General features: G+C 48.3%; 1 protein-coding gene across 1 annotated transcript in view; it reads right to left on the reverse strand.

Moving 5' to 3' along the window:
• The window catches only part of ATP6V1B1 (ATPase H+ transporting V1 subunit B1), a 24,418-nt gene extending 9,121 nt beyond the window's left edge, over window positions 1-15,297 (reverse strand). The window contains exons 1-2 of the mRNA XM_011365557.1: window positions 15,139-15,297; window positions 7,986-8,041 (exon numbers count right to left, since the gene is read on the reverse strand). Coding sequence (XP_011363859.1) covers window positions 7,986-8,041; window positions 15,139-15,256 — 174 coding nt within the window. The 5' untranslated portion in view covers window positions 15,257-15,297. The remainder of the gene's footprint in view (window positions 1-7,985; window positions 8,042-15,138) is intronic.
• Window positions 15,298-15,788: the final 491 nt, after the last annotated feature.

The raw sequence follows: 15,788 nt of genomic DNA on the forward strand, positions 1-15,788 counted from the left end.
GATACATGTAAAGCTTTATATCAGAAAAGAAAAAAGGTTAAGGAAGCGTAAAAGTATGGAACTTGAGAAGTTAGGGAAAAAAAAAAAAAACGGCATTAAAACTCCAAGAAAATCTATTCTTGTAATTTCCTTATTAGTATATTAAAGGATTAAAAAAAAAAAAAAACCCAAACCTGTGATCATCTAAAACAAAGATATAATGAAGGGGCAGAAATCATTAACAAAGAAAACAAACTTATTATAGAGAAGATCAACAAAGCCAAATTGGTTCTCTGAAAAGCCTAATAAAACAGAAAATTTTCTGGCAACACTGAAAAAGGCACGAATAAATAATTGCTGGAATAAAATAGTCAAAACCATCTATACTAATAATATTAAAAAGATACAGAAAATTACAAATGACTATGCAATATATTTCACAACTTAGATGAAATGAATAAAGTCCTAGCAGAATATAACTGAAACTAAAACCAATTAAAAAGAAAATAGAAAGCCAGAGTATTCTTATAATCCTTAAGATATTGGATAAATAGTTAAAAATCTTTCCACGAAGAAAACACTAGTCCCAGGTAGTTTTATCAGGGAGTTCTGACAATCAAGGAACAAACAGTTTGAAACTTACTCAAGCTATTCAAGAAAATGGAAGAAAAAAGATGGTCTTTAATTCATTTTATGAGGCAAGCATAACCTTGATTCCAAACTAAGACAATTTAATTATGAGAAAATTATAGGCAATCTTACTCATGAACATAGATGCAAAAAACCCTAAACAATATTTTGGCAAACCGAATTCAGCAATGTGTAAAAAGACCAAGTTACAAACAAACCAAATAATAAAAGAAAAAAATGAAGATGCACACACACAAACACACACAAATAAAAATAATAAAGACAGATAATAATAAATAATAAGTTGGGACTATTCCAGGAATTCAAGATTAGTCTATTATTAGAAAATCTATTCATGTAATTTCCTTATTAGTGTATTAAAGGATTTAAAAAAAAACAAACCTGCGATCATCTAAAACAATTTTAGATAAAGTAAAAAAAAAAAAAACTGTCCATGATTAAAAACAAAAGACAACAACAGGGGTGTGGGGAGGTTAAAAGGGATAAAGGGGGTCAAATACACCATGACGGAAGGAGACTAGATTTAGATGATGAGCACACAGTGCAATATACAGATGATGTATTATAGAATTGTACACTCGAAACTTATGTAATGTTATTAACCAGTCTTCCCAATACATTTAGTTAAGAAAAAGATAAGAACAAAATACTCTTTGAAGATGGAGAATAAAAGGGAAATTCCTTAACCTCCCCAAATCCTCAAAAAATCTATAGAAAATATCATACCCAATGGGATTATGTATAAAACATTCTACTTAAAATTAGGAGCAAGTCAACAATGCCTGCTATCATCAATCTATTCAGCGTGTACCAGAGGAAAAAGACAAAGTAATAAGATGAATAGAAAATAAAGATTAGAAGGAAACAAAACTATGAAATGGAAAATCCCCCAAATCCTCAATCCAATAGTGTACCCTCCCTCAAAAACTATAGATCAATATTTCTTATAAATACAAATGTAGAAATTATAAACCGTAAGCCAGTCAAATCAAGAAGTGTATTAAATAAATAACAAGTATAACCAAGAAGAGTTTATTCCAAGAATGCAAGCCTAGGTCAATCAACTTTAGGGAATTCGTCAACATTTGATAAGATAATTCATAATAATGGGGAGTTGGTCAACATAAATGAAATGAAAAACCCCAAAGACTTATGTAAGTAGAAACTAGAAAGGTGTTTGATAAAATTCATAGCTGTTTCTAATACAATTTTATGTAAAACAGAAGCAAAAGGCAACTCTTTGAACGCTAGACTGTTTACGGAAACCAACATCAACATCCTGGTTAATGGTGAAATGCTAAACCCATTTTCATTTCCAATAAAATCAGTAACACACAGAGATGCCTGTATCACCACTGTCACTTAATTCTGCTTTGGAAATTTTCATTTATACAATAAGACAAAAAAAACAAACAAACAAAAAAAGAGGGAATTTAAAAGCATACCAGTAAACATAAATGGAGGTTTTTTTTTTTTTTTTTTTTTAAAGTGGTAAAGGGAAGAGACTGTTGTCTTCAAAAATGTCAAAGAAAGGCTATGGAAATGCTTCATAATATAGGAAGCTAAACATACATGATGGTTAAATACAATACCTGACCCTTGGCTAGATCCTATGCCGAAAGGCAAGAAAAAGCTATAAAGACTTTATTGGGTCAGCTAATAAATTAAAATACAGATATCAGATTAGATAAAAGTGTCAGTGTAAATTTCTGAGGTTGATAATTCCATGGTTATATAAAAGAATCTCCTTATTCTTTGTAAATACACACTGGAGTCTTTAGGGATAACTTACCCTCAAAAGAGCTAGAAAAAAATTATGCACACACACATATACACATGTATTTAAGGGCAAATGATAGAACAATTTTATATGGTATAAAATTGGGTATATGGATGTTCCTTGTATTATTTTTATTTTTGCAACTTTTTATAAATTTGAAATTGTTTTGAAATAAAAAGTAAAATTAAAGTATGCCAATAGAAAAAGAAACATATTTCCCTTGACTTGCAGATGATATTGTATATCGAGAAAAACCCAAGGGGCTCTAGTTTAAACAAACATAAAACAGGATTAATAAGAGAATTTGGCTGTATAAAAGACAAATATACAAAAATCAAACTCTTTTTTTTCTATTCCAGCAATAAACGGAAGAGGAAATGGAGAAAAACATTCCATCCACAATAGGACCAAAATCTATAAAATATTTAGAAATAAATTTAACAAGAAAGGTACAAGAAAATAATAAAATCTTATTGTAGGACATAAAACAAGCCCTGAACAAATAGAGTACAATTTTGTTTACCAAGACAGAATGACTTACTGTCATAAAAATATAAGTCCTTTCAAAAGTGTATGAATTAAATGCATTCCCAATGGATTATTGGTTCTTCTGTATCTTAATAAAAATCTTAAAATTCATACAAATGTCTGAGAATATCCAAAAATAGTTATAGATAAGACCAGGGGTGGAAGACTTGCCTTATCAGATATTAAAACATGCTTTGAAGCTACTGAAGGCAAAAGGTAAGTGTTGGTGTGGGGCATACAGGTGGATAAGTGAGACAGACTAGAGAGTCCAAAGATAGAAGTCAGATTTTAGGGGGCTGTTATAGCACAAATGTGGCATATTATTAATTCACAGGGGAAAAAAGAATTTATTGAACAAATGGTACTAACGTATGTGGGTATCTACTTGGAGGATGCCCACATCAGAAACAAAAATACATTCCAAGCATATAAAAAAAAATAGATAAAGTGAAAAAACACTAACAAAAATCCTAGAAGGGCTTTTTTTCTTTCCTTTCTTTCAAAAAAATCCAGTTAAAAACCAGATAAGAGAGATGTCTTTAAGCAGAACAAAAATTCCAGAAGCCATGAATGAAGAAATAGAAATATTTGATTATATAAACACTCAAAATTTCTGTATGGCAAAGACACCATACACAAATGTGAACAATAAATAAAGAGCTCTCACAACTCAATCTGTACACCTCAGGGAAGATTACACAGGAAGGAGTGAAATCTAAATAGATAAAAAGGTGCTCAACTCTCCTAGTCATCAGGGAGCGCACATATAAGCAAGTACTAATTTTCATCTATTTGGCAGGCAAAATTACAGGTGAGAACATATTCAGGGCTGACAAGGGTGTTGGGAAGTATGTCCTCTCACAGAGCTGGTAGAAATGTGAATAATCTCAGCCTAGCTGGGATAAGCAATCTTGCCCCAAACCGTCCATACCTGTTTAAGAATAAATACACTTTGACCAGCAATTCCATTTTTGGGCATCTATCTTAAGCAATAAAGTCATTGGTATAAAAGGGCTATATATTGCTGTACTATTTGTAACAGCAAAGCCTGGAAAGATGCTGAATGTCTATCAACAGTGGAACTATGGGGTAAATCACAGCACATCCGTACTATCACCTACCGTGCTGCTTTCTAAGAGAGTGAGTAAAATGTGTATTTGATATGTTTTAAGAGACTAACATCAATGTAAACCTCTGACATGAATATATTTGCCAATATACAGCAGGTCTTTACATTGGTGATCTCAGTAGGTTAGGGGCAGATAGTTAACTTTACATGTCTTTTCTTTGTTTCACTAGTTTCAAAGGAGCATTTTAAAAAATTAAAATGTAAAAATTTGGGAATGTTCAAATACAGGTCAAGTGGTTATTTGCCATCATTACTATCATTAGGTCTCCTACTCTCCACGAATTGATGACCTTAATGGCAAGGGAGGCTGGAGGATGGCTCATTTTCCCAACTGGGTATGACCAGCCTGGGGTCCACTCCCCAGGGCCCCCCTGCTGAGGTTAAACCTGAAACAGGAAGTTTTGCAGCTATGACAGTCACTGAGGGAAGCTCTGGTTTGGGTCCCTCTTTGTCCTGTGAAGAAGATGCCAGAAGGTAACTTGGTTCTCCTCCAAACAACCTCTCAGACCGTGTGGAGTTGGGGTCCTTGAGGAGGGGCCTCAGCCCAAGAAGAATGCGCTGAGGTCGGCGGAGAGGTTTCTCAACCACAAGAGGGAGCCCAAGAGCAAGGACTGCGGGGCCTGGGAAACAAGTTAAATAGGCGTCCAGGCTCCTTTCCCTGCCTGTCTGAAACCGCCAATGGCCTCGTTGCCTGTGGAGCCGATGGTGGGCTGTCAGCAGCAGGGGGAAAGTTGCTGGACAGAGCACGGGCTAGAGTGGGTCCATGAGAAATCAGGCAATGGGCCCAATAAAAACAAGGCAAGCAGGGTGATAAAACGCGATCTTTTTTATGTGAGTTTACGTGGGTGAGGGAGTGTGGGAGGAAAGGAAAGTGGAGAGGAGGTGGCGCGCTGTGTGTCTGTGAAAGATGAAATCGGAGAAACAGAACCTCGAGTAGCGGAGAGATTACAGTCAGACGGTAGGAAGAACGGCAAGGGGTGGTTACAGCCACTTGGAGCAGTGACTGTGTGTGTGTGTGGGGGGGGGGGGGGTGGATTCCGGTGAGCAAACACCAGCTCTTACCCAAAGGAGCTCCGTTTCCCAGCCACATACTGAGTAAGCCTGATTCTCTCAACTCTCTGTTGGTTATTAGAACATTGCAGGGAGTGGGGATGGTACAGTGTAACCCATCTTCTCTGCTGGAGATTCAGCTGAGTTCTCATCCAGCAAGGGGTCAGGCACAGGGGAGCTGCTGTGCACACTGGGAGGACTGGGAAGTTCTTAGCAAGCCTGGTGAGACTTCGTACCTCAGGAAATCAGATGAAACTGTAGAAGCTACCCCCAGAAAAATGCACAGGCCCATGAATACACACCTTCAGAGGTCTGCATACAATTTCAAGGCCCTTATTCCCTGGACTAAGAACTCTCTGACCTAGACAAAATTCTCCCCCAAATATTTTTCCATTTGAGAGGGATGAAGGAAGGAAGCATAATTGCTTGGGATTCACTGCAGGCAGAAGGTGGCCCCATAGAGGAGAAACTGTAGCATTTCACCCAAGCAATTTTAGAACAGGGGAAGGAGTGTGGGACAGCAGAGAAGGGTGCATAAAGGTGCTTTTTTTTTTTTTTTTAAAGATGCCTTAAAAAAAAGGTGCCTTACAAGACTATAAATTACTGATTCCTTTCCTTCCCTCTGCCAGCCCAGGATTCTCTGGGTGCTTCCATCACCCAGTTATTTTGTTCTGCAAGAGTTCCAGATGCGTCCAATAATCACAGAACCATAGCCTGGGGATTTATCTCCAGTTCCTTACTCCAGCCCCATTTTACAGGTTAGAAAATGAAATGTGTCTCTGCATAGGTTCTGACTCTCCATATGACACTGGGTCCTATATAGACTGGAGAGTGCGGTGGAGATGGGCAAGGGGGCAGGAGATGGCACTATTTAATCAGGCATTTCTGCATTCCGGGAGGAGCTATTGCTAGCTGTCCTCAAAGGGGAAGAAGAATAATAATACATTTATCTGATTTGATCCTCGTAACGACTCTATGATCATTTAATTGATGAGGAAACTGGGATTTATAATCCTAGATAGATGGTTCTGACACTTTAGGGAGCATCATATCACCCAGAGGGCTTTAAAACCAGACTTCTGGGCCCTACACTCAAAGTTTCTGATTCTGTCAGTCTGGGATGGAGCCCAAGAATCTGTATTTCTTACAGGTTTCCAGATGGTACTGATGCTGCTGATCTAAAATTGACAGGTAGCTAGCAGAAAGAGTGGGATGGAGCTGGCAATAAAAGTCAAGAAGCCTGAGTCAGACTGTCTGACCCCAGGGCACACACGTAACTACACCACACTTCCTTCCAGGGCATCCCCAACATTAGTGGATCAAACAGCAATGTCCATATGAACTTGGAATTTGTTTTTCAGAAAAGAGTGAGTCTGATTTCTTTAATATAGTTGGCTCAGGTTTTGATGGGTTCATTTTTAGTCATGCTAATTCATTCATTCATTCATTCAACTCATTCATTTACTTATCTTTCTTTGAAGAAATCGAGCACCTACAATGGGCTTGGATGTTCTGTGAAAGTGCGATATGAGGCTCTGGGAGCTCAAGATTAATAAAACACCATCCATGTCCAATGGGAGGCACAGTGTGTGTGTGGAGGTGGAAGGGAAGCGGGCAGCAGGAGATATGTGGCCAGGGGGTGACCAGATGCCTTGATGCATGCTGCAAACAAGACAGTGCACAAAGCTGAGAAGAGGGACAGGCTCACTGTCCAGGAGACCGAGAGGGGCTTCCAGGAGTATGTGAGCTCCCACCTAGCCCTGGGGATGAGTCAGACGAAGGGCATGGGTGAAAAGTAGTCAAGAAGGCAAAGGGAAAAGTGTGTGCAAAGGAGGCATCGAATGGCAGCTCCGTGCAGAGACTGTGGGTTTCCAAGTGGCAAAGGAGAGCAATGAGACATGGGAGTGCAAAGGTGTGCAGGAACCCTTATGCAACCTAGGACCTGTGAGAAGGCACTTGGGAGTCCTAAGCGAGTTTGCAGTGGGGCATGAAGGCGTTAGGGCTACATGGCTACAGGGTGGAGGATGGGAGGGAGCCAGGCTGGGGGTTCAGAGGCCATGGCCCTAATGAGGTAGTGGTGGAGTGGGAGACTGCTGACAGAACACATGCACTGACAGATGGGAAGGGAGGAAGTGAGGAGTCAAAGGTGGCACCGTTTCCAGTTTGTTCAGCTGGGGAATAGGGTGGGAGGCTGAGGGGGCGGGGGTGGCGTGCCACAGGTTGGCGGAGGCAGCAGAACAGCAAAGTGATCTCATGGCTTTGCAGGGCTCTTTATGCTTCAAGAATCCCCAACCTCAGGACTCAAAATCCTGCCAGTGTCCGCCATGGTCCTGCAGTTCCCTAGAGCCACAACGCAGCCCACATTCCGTTTCCTTCTGTGAGGCTCACTTCACTTCCCACCCACACGGCTGGTTCCCAGGCTGAGACATTCCAAAGGCCTTTGAAAGCCTCGAGCTCTGGAGAAAAGTTAGCTGGCAGTGATCTGCCTCCTTGTTCTCTTCCCTTTAGAAGAAGAGCCATGAGAGCGGCAGGCTTACGGGGAGGTTAGACATAGCCGTTCTGCTGATGAAGAAAGAGGCTCAGTAGCCCAGATCCTCAGCTCGCTGGTGGGTGAAGCAGGTCTCCCTAGGCCCAGAGCGGGGTTGGGGCTGGGGGACACTGTAAAGGAAGGAAGGGGAAACCTGGGTGGCTGGGAGACAACTGGGAAGGGAGATGCAGGGGTGAGTGACAGGAAATTAAAAAGAATAAGGCGGGCCCAGGGGGCTCTCTAGGGGCAGGGCAATTTAGAAGAAATCCTGCAAATCCTGCCCAGGGGCTGGGCGGTCCTGGGTTGTGGCCTTGGTGCCTGGGAAGGGGCAGAAGTCTTACCTTAACCTGGTCTAGCACCACCAGGGGCCCGTTGACACTGCATACGGTCCTGTAGGCTGGTAAAAGGGTAGGCGGGTGAGGGTCTCGCACCCAGACACAGAGATACACCAGACACACCACGCGCACGTGCACACACACACACACACACACACACTCACACACACAGGCATCTTCTGCCTTCTCTTCCCTCCCTCTAAGCACCACCCCCACCCCCTCCCCAGCCTGGGCTGTCAGGGTCATTAGCTGTGACAGGGCCAGCCACCATTGCTGTAAGGGTCATGCCCCTGCCCGCAGGGTCCCCACTGCCTCGGACACCTGCAGGAGGCTGGGGGAGGGCCAAGGCAAGGGCAGAGGCCCCTCAGAGTCCTCCCCTCCCCAGCCATGCGGAGGCCTTTCTCATCCCTGAGGCAGCTTCCCCTCCGGCCTCAGTCCCGACCTTACCCATTCCCTCCACTCTGACCCACAGCTTCTGGCCGCCCCGCTGTGGCTGAGAACTGCCCTCCCCTGCCCCTCACCAGGATCACACTTCACTCCATCACCCCACACTAATCGACAACTCTGTGTGGGGGGTGCAGGCATCAGTGAGGAAAAACCAGCCAGCACCCCTGCTCTGCCATGAAGCTCTGCCAGGGACACTTTCAGACTCCCCAGGCCCACTGGATGCCTGTGGGGAAGGGGAGAAAGCGACAAGGAAGGAGGAAGCAGCAGAGTGTCCCGGTCCTAGTGGCTGCAGAGACCCCCAAATGGGGAAATGAGCTCCACTTTCAGGGAGCGACTGGGTTAGGCATCAGGACATACTTCCTGACTGGCACTGGGGCCCCCAGTAGAGGAAGTTGGGGACCGGAAGGCAGGGAGCCTACTCTGGTTACCGTAAGGGCTAGTTGAGGGAACTTGGGACCCTCTCTTGCCCACACTACTGGGATAAGGTAGCCCTTTCCTGGGGTGCTAAGATAGAGGAAGTTGGCAAGGCAGGATGGGCAGGGTGTCTGTGAGGTCGCTGGGTCACTAACAGGCTGGAAGGACCTCACAAGGGAAAGTGGTCCGATGAGACCCAGAAGGGTGAGGAGCCTGGCCTAGGGTCACACAATACGCTTGTGGCAGAGCAGGAGCTAGGAGCCTCTCTTTGTCCTTCCCATCAGACCTCCCCTCCTTGTCTCTCAGCCACTTACCTTCTGCTTTTATGCCATCCTGGTACCAAGGACCTCTGCCAAGAGCAACTAAATGCCCCTTGCTCAAGCTCTCCCCAGCCTAGGGCTCAGTAGTCAGAATCCTTATTTTTGTTGGACATAAGCTCCTTACACTGGGACTTGGGCTAGAAAGACCGACTGGGCAAGGGAATCCTTGCATAGACATTTGCAAGGCTTTTCTGAGCTTAAAGACTGTTAGGAAAACTTAAGAACGGTAGTAAGGCACCAGAAGATAAGTTCTTCCGGGGCTTGGGCCTGGAGCAGGAGACTGCCTTACTTCCCTGCCCTCAAAGTACTGACCCACTGACCTACCCTCTCCTCTTATCTTATGGAAGAGGTGTCCCACCTTCTATCTTAGGCCAGCCTCTTCCCCCCCGCCCCTCCACCAGGGACAAGGCCCTTGAGGTGATTGTTCCCTGGAGTGAAGGGCCAGCACCTCTCTCTCTCTGTTGTCTCCCCACGCAGCAAGCTCAGGCATCTCTCATCTTGAAATTATTCCCTCGGCCCCAGTCCTTCTTCAGCTACTGCCTTCGTGGCCCAGCTTCTTGCGAGCATGGTTCCCTTCCTCTCTTCCCTTCCACCTTCCACCCACCCCTCGCCCTCTCCAATCAGACTGCTCTCTAGGACATCTCTGGCCTGCAGATTGCTAAATCCAAAGGGACCAGAGCCTGGATGCACTGTCCCCCTGCAGTTCCTGGGAGGCCCCTGCCTCCCTCCCTCCCCGCACCCCGCTGCCCCTTGGCTTCTCCTCAGCCTGTTTGGAGGATCTTTGGGTTTTGGATGGCCTCAAAGCCGAGACCTGGCTCTTGACTTCTCACTCTCCTGCCCCTTGATGATCTGCTTGTCTTCCTTCTCTCCTCCCTTCTTTTCTTCAAGTGTACGTTTCAGATGCCCTCTAGGTACTAGGCTAGGTAAATAAAGGCAGCAAATATAACAGGGATAAAAAGAGGGGATAAAGGTAAATCAACTTAATTAAAAACTGTGGTAAAGAAAGGAACAGGGTGGGTGAGGGAAAATGGGCAGGAAGACCAGACTGGGCGCTCACGAGGAAGCACCTTACAGGAAGGGCCATTTGAGCTGAGGCTTCTAGGTCAGCCCCCAGAGAGCCAGGCAAAGGGCACATCTGGCAGAGGTGAGCAGACCCAGAGGCAGGAATATCAGCGCCTTTGGGAAATAGACAGGAGGGCAGTGTGGCTGGCCTGCGAAGGCTCACTTCCAGGGTACAGGAGGACATGTCAGCTCCGTGAGACATGAGAGCGGAGATGTTTGCAGTGGCCGCTGATGGGTCCTCACCTCTTAGAAGAGTGTGGGCATATGATAGACACTCAGTAAGTATTCGTCGGATGAAATTATGGAAGGTGTTACCTGATCCCACCAGCTCATTCCTATATTTCTTACATCAGAACCCATGTGTGCTCCCCTCCTGTCACTCAGCCATTCCTATGAAGACCAAGGGTAGAAGGGAAGAGAGAGAGAATGCACAGAGCTAGGGGGGGGCGCACAGGAAAACCCCAATGAAGGAGGAAAGGCAGAGGCTGTAGTATCACCCTCCCCATAAAGGAAGAAAATCACCAAGCAGCCACACATTCCCCTCTGGCCTACCTGGCATTCTGATGAAATTCTCTGGATTGCTAGAACTGTGTGAAGCAGAGAAGAGCAAGTGAGCCCAGCAGAGGGAGGATGGAGGAAACGGATCGTGAGAACCCCGGGAAAAGCACGGGAGTGGGGAGAGGGCCACATTTAAAAAAGCCCCAGAAGAGCTGGCATCTTGCTGGTCCTGTAGAGAAAATATCAGACCAGCCAAAAGGGCTGAGATGGCAGAAGAAAGACGAAGGGTGGGTGGGCCTCATAGGGAGGAGGGATAGGGAAGGGGAAGCACTTCTCACTCCAGGTTCAGAAAACCCCAGGGGACCATTTCCAATGCTGCTTGGGAGACAAATCTTTCAGCTTCCTCCCTGGGGTCACAGGGGGCTCCCCGCACTTCACAGCTTCTGTCATGTGAAATCCCCATTAACCCTGACATTCAACAACTCTACCCTGGGGGATGGGTCACCAAGGAGGCCTGGAGAGTGGTGACGGCGGCGGTGGGCACAGAGAGGGGATCCAGATCTGTCTCCCACCCCCAGCCCCACGGGAGAGATGGGGGAGGGGGGAGCCTAAGGGCCGGGACAAAGTGCTTGCCTGCAGAGTCAGGCCCCACCCACCCGGACTGCCAGCTTCTGGATTCAATGCCTCCTCCAGCCCAGCCCACATAGGTGACCAGCACGAGGGCTGTAAGCCTCCCATCTATCTCATCGCACCAGCCTGGTCTGCAAGAGCCCTTCCCAGGCTTCCAGCAGGCTCAGTGCCTGGCTCTAAGTGGGCCTCATCTACAGTTCCTGGATGAAGACATTGCCCCATAGCCTGGTCCTTCACTGCAGATAATCACTTATGTGGCTGTTTCGGTTCAGCATCTGGCTATTCACCTCCTTCAAGTCCTTGCCCTTGACTGACTACTTCGGCCCACTGGGTCTTCTCCCCTCCAAAATGCAACCGTGCTCCAGGCTAGCACCCTGGGGGCACTCCTGTTCTCCAGCTTGTCTGTTCCTTAACAAGACAGACTTCGTCCCTCCCCTCAGACTAGGGTGGCCCTGCTGGTTTGGACAGAGTCAAGGTGGTGGTGGCTGAGCAACAACTATGCCCTTGCCTGGAAGCCAAGCCAAGACACAACTCTGTCCGTTGTGTCTATTGCTTGGAATGGCAAACTGAGGCCCAGAAGGTCGGCTGATTTCTTCTAGGGCACACCACAAATCACGACAGTATCCCATGGCACTCAAGGAAATGGCTGCTACCTTAGCTCTGGGACACACCCTTCATCCTGGAGAGGTGAAGGGTGTGTGTAGCGCTGAGGCAGGGGGCTGAACCAGAAGACCTCGGAGGGGCACTTCCTCAATAGGCCTTGCTGAGACTTTGCAGACTCTCCCTCCAGCTGCTCTGTCCACCCCCTCTCCATTGTCCTAGCTGACACTTTGGGTTGCACTTTGGGCTGCTGGCTGGTGGAGCCCCTCCCTGCCCCTGTCTCCTCACTGCCTTCCTGGTCAAAGGCTCAGCGGGGGCTCCAGCGGCCCACTAATTAGGGCGGCCCAGCCACACCTGCAGCGTCCTGGGAGAGGGCTGAGGCAGGCTCGCCCATGCGTGAGGCCAGGGTGGGGGCAAGCCCAGGGCAGCAGGTCCCTCACCTCCTCCCTGATCCCGCTGGAGGGATTAGGGGAGAGGGGGCAGGGGCTGGAAGGGAGGATTTTTAGAATTAGCCCAAGACCCTGCTGGGTGGAACTTTCTCAGTGTAATCTCCCTGGACTTTGAGTGGAGGAAACTGAGGCAGCCAGCAGTGTGGCACTTGAACCCCTGAGCATCCGACCTGGCTGCATCCCTCCATCCAGCCTGCCAGCCTGTCCATCCTAAACTTTGCTCATTCTGTGCCCCACACCTCACAACCCATGAGGCTAGCAACCTCTGCCCAGGACCAGATAAAGCTCTATGCCGTCTCCTCCTCTGGGGAAACCATTCTGGCTCTGAGGGAGGTAAAGGAGTCCCTTTTTTCCTGGGGTGGATTTTGCTGGGGTTCACTCCTCGTCCTGATTCCATCCTGCGTGCTCCTTTCTGGCCCCTTCCCTCCCTAGCCACTGCAGTGCCTCAGGCTGATTTAGTCCACCTCCTCCTCCTCACGGACCCTGGGGCTGGAAGCCAGTTGCCTTCCTAGGCTCTTTCTGTCTCTACAAAATGTTCTCCTGCCTGGAAGTGCTTAGAGGCCCCCGATAGGAGGCCAGCCTGAGGAAGGAAGGCAGAGATGACACAAGGGTCCTGCCTCCAGCCTACTCAGGGCAACAGATCTGGGTTTTGAACCTGTCCATAGCCCTGTGGAGAGAGAACTCCTCAGGCACCTGAGGAGGGAAGGGCGGGAATTGGTTAAAGCTCCAGATACTGAAGCATCCTGAGGAAGCCTGGCCCTGGGGGTGGGAGGTGTCAGGGTTGGGCTGGTCCTGGCCTCTGGGTATATCCTATGAGGACACTGATGTGCAGCAAAAGCAATGGTGGCAGTAACGTCTTTGACATAGCCCTGGAGCCAAAGGGACTCTGCTCGCACTAACCCTTGTCTCTGGGTCACTATTGTGTGTGAACACATATGTCTGGGTGGGGCCACATGGAGCAAAATACTTGCAAACACGGGGGTGCTGCTACCCCTGGGTTCTAGCCTGGGTCAAACCTGAAGAGTTTGTTGACTATAAATAAGGGACTGGCTGGGAGGGGCCCTGGGGCGAGGTTGTACCCTGCCGGGTTCATGGGAGCACACCTTCCAGAGAGAAAGAAAGCAAAGCATGTAGGTCTAGACCCTAGACTCCACTCAAGACCCTGTTCTCACAGGGAGGAGGGATGCAGGGCGTGGAGCCTGCAGGGGTGGGCCATCACACAAGACTGGACAAAAGTCAACCAGCTCCGCTCAGTCTCCAGGCCTGGGCTTTAGACCCAAAGGGCTACTACTAGTCACTGCATAGTTTTAGGCCTTGGTGACCCCTGCTTTGCCCCAGGGGTGAATCTGGGCCTCCATCCTCTCTGCACCTCCACAGGCAGGGCCTGCAGGGCCACCTCGATCAACTTGACATCACTCCTCTCTTTCTCCTTAGCTGGAATGCTCTCCACCCCTCAGTGCCTGCTTGGGCCTCAGGAGGTGCCTTATAACCCCTGGGCTCCTCACTGACTCAGCAGTCAGCTCCCTCTCAGATCACTCCTCCTCCCCACATGGGGCCATGTAACTGCAGGGGGAGGAAGAAGTGGCTGTGCTAAGCCAGTTTCTTCTCATACACACCCTGTTAGGAGCCTCTGGCTCTGCTTAGCTAGTGCTGGCCAGGCCGGTTTACTCCAGTGAGATGGGCTGTCCGAGGATTCCAGAGCCAGGCCAGGGAGAGTGACCTTGAACAAGGAGAGATGGCAGGGGTGGGGAGCTCCCTTTGGTCCTTGAGGCCAGACATCTGAACTTGGCCCACCCCTTCATACAAGACAGGTACTAAAGCTGCCCAGGGACACCCCCTCTGCCGCCTACAAGGGTATATACTCCAGCACATGCACCTCTATGCCTGGATGCCAGGCACTAGCCCTCCCCCAACTGCACGCACACAGACATGTGACATCACCTGACCACACATTCACCGTATTCAACCCATGAGCATGCACGCTCGAGCACACACACACACACACACACAACTCCTCACCCTGAGAGTACAAGCATGCGCAGTCACGTGTTTCCTCACTTTGATCATACATTCAAGTATTGATCTCTTGATCACACGCACTCAAGCTGTCACACACATATTTACACATATCCTCACCCAAGTGAAGGGGGAGCACACACATAACCCAGGCACAGGTCTTCCCCGGTTACACATAGACACCCTTTCCCAGAACGCACATACGACATGCACCAGTTGGCATGACCCACACAGTATCAGGTATTACCCTGTCCTGAAAATGCACCATTCTGCATTGCCACACATCCCCCAAGAACACTTGATCGTACATCATACTGTGCTGAGTGTTCTGGTGTCCACACACACACACATCTCAAACACACATTCACGTGTACATGCACACATGCACTCTCTCTCTCTCTCTCTCTCTCTCTCTTTCTCTCTCTCTCTCAGGGGCAGTTGTGGCTGTCTCTGGCTTGGGGACTCAGTGCAGGATCAGAGTGATGACAGGGAGGCTCCTGCGACTACTCCCTTGCCCTTTCTCTAGGATAGCCTGTGCAGAAGAACCCCCATTTCTCCCTTTGCAGAGGTGGCCCCTTGTCCAGGCGGCCTGTGCCACTCCACTGGACCAAGAACGCCACAGGACTGCGAGGCCTCTGGTCCCCCAGTTTCCCTGAAGCTGAAGGGCAGCGCCTGAGGACACAGCAGCCCACCCCAACCTCGCCCGCCAGGGGTCGTACTCACTGACACGCGGGTGGGTGATGTAGTTTCGGGTGACCGCCTGCTTGTGCTCATAGGCTGTGCCTAGGTCGCAGACACTGCCGGGGAGCCCCTCAGGCCTACTGTCTACCTCCATGGCCATAATGAGGTGCTAGGCTTGGAGCAGAGTGCCTGAGCCTGCTGAGGCGGGTCCAACACTCTGGCACCAGCCTGCCTCTCTGGCTACCCCTTCCCTCTCCCCTCTTCTCCTCCTCCTAGTTGACTATAAACAAGGAAAGCCGGTTTCCTGGAGCTCTTCCAGATCTGGGAGGTGCCCTAGGCCACCCAGAGCAGGAAGGCAGGGGAGGGGAGGGGCAGAAAGGTCCAGCTGGTTTCTTTCACCTCTGTCCTTGGTTGTTCCTTTGCCCCCAACCTGCAGCCAGTGTGAACTCAGTTCCTCCCCCTAGTACTTCAGGTGCTCTCACAGCCCCATGCTCCTGACCACATCTCTGCATCTCTTCCTGGTCTCCCCTCCCAGCCCCGCGCCCCCAATTCTGGCAGGCTGCTTTCTCCTCAGATCTTCTCACTGTCCTCACAGCCTGTCCTCACCCTGCACCCCTTGCCTTGACCATACCAGGGTACTTCTTCTCCTGAACAATTCCATCATCATCTTTTTTTGAACATCTATAGAGGAC

This window comes from Pteropus vampyrus, unplaced genomic scaffold (genome assembly GCF_000151845.1).
Source record: "Pteropus vampyrus isolate Shadow unplaced genomic scaffold, Pvam_2.0 Scaffold113, whole genome shotgun sequence".
Taxonomy (NCBI): domain Eukaryota; kingdom Metazoa; phylum Chordata; class Mammalia; order Chiroptera; family Pteropodidae; genus Pteropus; species Pteropus vampyrus.